General features: G+C 36.9%; 1 protein-coding gene across 4 annotated transcripts; it reads left to right on the plus strand.

Annotated features, from left to right (window-relative positions):
• Positions 1-290: 290 nt before the first annotated feature.
• Positions 291-3,999, plus strand: LOL1 (lsd one like 1). Of its 4 annotated transcripts, XM_088952413.1 has the most exons (7): positions 487-628; positions 808-881; positions 1,015-1,169; positions 1,740-1,853; positions 2,022-2,135; positions 2,386-2,495; positions 3,650-3,999. In XM_088952413.1, exons 3-7 carry the CDS (start codon positions 1,112-1,114, stop codon positions 3,686-3,688), a joined length of 435 nt encoding a protein of 144 aa, XP_088808539.1. In that variant the 5' UTR covers positions 487-628; positions 808-881; positions 1,015-1,111; the 3' UTR covers positions 3,689-3,999. The 4 variants fall into 4 exon arrangements, with proteins under 4 accessions (XP_088808538.1, XP_088808536.1, XP_088808537.1 ...); XM_088952412.1 differs by lacking the exons at positions 487-628; positions 808-881 and adding an exon at positions 291-392; XM_088952410.1 differs by lacking the exon at positions 808-881 and having other exon boundaries at positions 361-504.
• The last annotated feature ends 1,054 nt before the right edge of the window (positions 4,000-5,053 follow it).

Consider the following 5,053-nt stretch of genomic DNA (forward strand, 5'->3'; position numbering starts at 1 on the left):
GAAAATTCGATTCAAGTTCAACTATGAATTTATGATTGCCAAATAAATAATCAAGAAAATTACGTAATTGCACATCACAAGGTGGGACCACCAGCAAAAATTGGATATTGTGACTGAGAGAATTCACGGCACCCATAGAAACATGTCATGGACGGCTTTGATTGTTGTGTCGGGATACGTGGCTCATCCTTGGCCGACCAATGTTCTAGGGAGAAAGAACGTGTGATTGAACGTGCAAGTCACGTGCATGCCACGGTTTACTGAGTCTGTGAGAAAGCTGATCTTGAAGTGCTCTCACCTCCTTCACTCTCTCTCTCTCTTGCTAAAAGCTAAAGTTCCACCTTCTTAATAACTAGAGGCAGAAGTAAGACAAAGAAAATAAAAAAAAAAAGGTAAAAGGATCTCTTTCCATGTTTTTAACACCGACTTTTCTCCTTCTACATCTCTCTGTTTTTTAAGTTATCCTCAGAAATCCTCGCCCACTTCATTCGTAGCCTGCAAAGGGTATGTTCTTGTTCTGTTTGCCCTTCACAAAGTTCAACTCCGTTTATTGCCTCCAAAATCTCATTGGTAGTCTAAGTTCTCTGGCCTTCTGGGTATCTGGATAGATGCTGAATTCCAGCTTCATGTATGGTTTTTAATGAAAAATTCTTAAATGGGTGTCGTTCAATTGGTTTTTATGAGATTCTAATTTTAATATACACCATATATGAAGTATGAGCCATGTATGCTTCTTGCTGTTATTACTGGAAATTCAGTAATGGGAATTAACTACTCTTTAGTCGTATATTATGTGACTCTTTTCAGACAAGGCTCCTTGGTCTGTCACTGGATGTTCTGTAATGGGTTTATCTCTTTTTCTCTATTTGTTCTTCGTTTTGGTGGGTATTCTGTAATGCACGTAGTTACTTATTAGATTTCTTAGAATGTTTTCTCAGACCCCTTCTTCTATCTCTAAGAGCTTGTCAGTTTTCGTTTTTTTTTTTTTTCTCTTGTTCTTTTTGATTTTTACAGAAGTGGAGGGAATGGAAGGCAGAGTTTTATTTAGCTGTGCTTGAAGCTGCAATTTTTCAAAAGCTTGGAGAAAGGATTTTAAGTTGTCAGATAAGCAATGCCAGTTCCTCTCGCACCGTACCCGACGGCTCCAGTACCATTTACGCCTCCTAACGGTAGTTCCCCTGATTGCCTACTAATTTAGCCTCAGAACAATATCTGATTTCCATCCGTTTTTTTGGTTAATTCTTGGAATAATCCATTATCTCGTCCAAATATTCATTTTCCCAATGTAAATCTTTTATGGAAACAAGATTTCTCTCTTAAGATTTGGAGATTATTTGTGTTGGTGGGTTGTTATTTGGGAACCTTTCAATTCATGGAATTCTCAGAAGGTATTTGGAGTAAAATCCAATACTGGTCTCTGTTGGAGAGATTTTCTGATGTCAAGATGGTTTAGTGGAATTTACATAGTTATTGATGAATTATATGATCTGAACTAAAATTGAAGTATGGTTGTCAGTGTCTGGATGGCAATGGTGATGGTTGGTCATGTTCTGATCTCTTTTCATATTCCTGGCATGACTTGGATTGGATAATCCCTGTGCTATCTGTCTGCTGAAAGGAATACAATTGTAGCTTTCCTGCTTTTGCACCCATTCAAGTTTTTAATAGAACTTTAGGAACAAAAGGTGGAAAACATGTAGATCCTAGTCTAATATATACAAATCTGTGGTCACTCCCAGGTACACAGAGCCAACTTGTTTGTTCTGGCTGTCGAAATCTCCTCGTCTATCCAATTGGAGCAACCTCTGTATGTTGTGCTGTTTGCAATGCAGTTACAGTTGTTCCACCTCCTGGTATGCTTCTTTATTTTTTCTTCCATTGTTTTCATCTGGCACTGCATATTTTACCCATATGGGTATTACAAGGATTTCATTTTTCATGTTTCTTTTGAAGCTCAGCTTCTAACAATTGGTGTGGACATAGTAGTAACTATCTTCTGTATTGTGTTGGACTCTGAATAGGCACTGAAATGGCTCAGCTAGTCTGTGGAGGCTGCCATACCTTGTTGATGTACATTCGTGGAGCAACCAGTGTACAATGTTCTTGTTGTCACACTATCAACCTAGCCTTGGAAGGTATAAGACTCATGATGGTAAATGAAACCTCTGTAGTCTCCCTGTTTAACCAAATACGCACAGAATGAGGATCAGCTTGAATTTTGAATTTTCTTTTTTTTTTTTTTTTTTTTTTTGGGGGGGGGGGGGGGGGGGGAGAGTTGTAGTTTCTTATTTATGTATTGAATTTAGACTGATATAGGGCACACTAAAAGAAGCTGAAAATCAGTGCTAGGGACATTATACTCATTCAATATGTATTTTCTTGCAGCCAACCAGGTTGCACATGTTAACTGTGGTAACTGCCGAATGCTCTTGATGTACCAATATGGAGCACGCTCTGTGAAATGTGCAGTTTGCAATTTTGTGACTTCAATTGGGGTTAGTAAATTACTAATTTTGTTTAATACATGTCTCCAGAATTTCTGTAATATGCTGATGGATTATTTTGTTGCTTAGACTCATTGTACATACTCCTGTTAAGAGGATAATGTGGTTTCCAGTAAAGAACTAAAATGGAAGAAAAAAAAAATTGAAAATCATAGAGGCTTGCGACAAGCAAATGTCTTTAAAACATGTATAAAGCAGAAATAAATCAAACTACAAGAGTTTTTTGCTTGGGTCTCTTACTTTTGTATTTGTTTCTAATACCAACACAAAAACACAAAACCACTGTACTTCCTTTATTCAACAGGGCACCAACGGGCACTATCACTCCACTTCTTCTAGTTTCATCTTTTCAGTCTTTTCAGTTTTTTCAGTGAAGTCCAAATTATTGAATATTATCATCTTTATATATCAAGTAAATTCTTGCATCCAAATATATAACACATTCATACTTGTACTGTTATGTGCTACAATCCCATGTTGAGGTACTCACTAGGTATGTGTGTCTTCATTTGATAGTAATCACTGTGACAAGGCTTTCAAATCCTCTCCACTTAGATTGGAGAAAATCCTGTCATTTTGAAAGGATATCTTTCAAAATGCAAGTGCACTGATGAAGTTGTTTTAGGAAATAGGAAATAGCCATGTTAATTGATGTCAAAACGAAAAAAGAAAAGGAAACAAAGAAAGAAAGAGCCTCCATGTAGTATGTTGGTAGGATTCCACTCCAGTCCAGCAAGGGAGGATTGTGCTTATGGCCTCAGATAGATAAGAACAAATTTTATCATAATATGTTGGTTCTGTAACCTTTCGTCAACTCCCAACAAATTTTCCCCTTTCTTTTTTCTTTTTCTCCTGTGTGAGTGTAATCTTTTGTTATACAATAACATGAACTGGTCTAACAAAGAATGAGAGTACATGGTCACAGCACTCCCTTGCAACCTTCAATGAAACACAGGCACACCAGAAATTGAAATAGAAATTCATTTCACATGATGTTCTTGAATATTTTTTCAACTGTTGGCATGTTCATGCTTCATTGGGGGATCATAAGTGAGTCCTGCTATCACAGTTGCAGCGGTTGTGAACTCCTTGGAAACATATGATCTTGTTTGTGTTTTTGACATATCTACCAATTAACAATGCAGGCTTCACCAAGCACTACCGAGCAGAAGTTCAATAACTAAGACTCGAGCAATAAAGCCAGTAAATACAGACCTCTATGAGTTCATTCTTTCTTCGCACGGCATCTCATGTAATTGCTCTTATCAGCAAGTGGGCAATGTTCCTCCAAGCTGAATGTATAGAGTTCTTTTTCTTATTTGGCCTTGTATTGAATAAGCAGTTTTGGCATGTGTGAGTATTATCCTATGAGATGACTGCTAGGTTGTGAGTGTATTGGAAATTTTGGATATTAGTACTTGGTTTTCTTCTAATTTTATGTCTGTTCTGTATCAGTAACAATGATCATACATGCACTTCCAATATTTTCTGTTCTGTAACTGTAGAATGATCCACATGATAATAATAATAATAATAACATTTCTCAGACGTATTAAGAAAGACCAAAGGATCATCAACCTGAATGATGTGAAGAAGCTGCATATCTTCGGAGCTTAAAGCTCCCTAAATCTAGAGGATTTGGAGATGAATGTAATGACTGAGAACCTTCTGGTTACAGGTTGGTTGTGATACAGTAATTAAATCTGAGTCAAATGCTTCTTTACAATATGGGAAAGATGGCAGAACTAGTTCAATCAGAAAAGGATAACATTTAATAGATGATTTTCAAGCTTAGTATGGTAACAGAAATTTGGACAAATAAACCATTTTTCTTGTTCTTCCTGACTACCTCCAAAGAATACTGTATTTGTTGGTTTTGCATGCGTTTGAATCAGGTGGAATTTTGATTAAGAAAATCTCATTTTCAGAACCCATGAAATGAGAAGGCACACTTCTCTTCTTGGAGTCATCGGATGTGAACAGAGACTCGATTTTTTTTATCATAACGATAAATATCTGATTATTCAAATATATACATACGAGTCCTCCATAGCCAATCATACTCTTGGCACAATCTGTCACATTAAAGAAGAATCTAATTGATAAATGGAGAAAAATCTAATAATCCTTGCCCTATGAGTACCAGAGACTCAGTATGTCCAACTGCAATAAGTGCTGACTTTTCAGAACTGTAGTTTTCACTTCGGTAGACCCTTTTGTCATTCTGGCTTTAATCAATTTGTGTATCTTTTATATTCATGACATGGATGCCTAGCGAAGTTTGTTTTCCCTGCAAAATTGACATCCCACATGGGTGTCTTGATATTTTCAATTGTGAAATAAGCAAAAGCATCCAGTCTTGAGTAAGACTAGTAAGATGGCATCACCCACAAAAAGAAAATAGGAAAACCACTAATAACTTGGATAAACAACTTACAACGTAAGTATGACGTCACACCACGAAAGGAAGAAGAATAAAGGTTGTGTTCGGACGGGGTGAAGCCAAAATGCAGGAAAAGGATCGTGTGGTGCACTCTGGCATTCTACCT

This window comes from Nelumbo lutea, chromosome 6, assembly GCF_056320005.1.
Source record: "Nelumbo lutea isolate HS-2025 chromosome 6, American lotus-T2T, whole genome shotgun sequence".
Taxonomy (NCBI): domain Eukaryota; kingdom Viridiplantae; phylum Streptophyta; class Magnoliopsida; order Proteales; family Nelumbonaceae; genus Nelumbo; species Nelumbo lutea.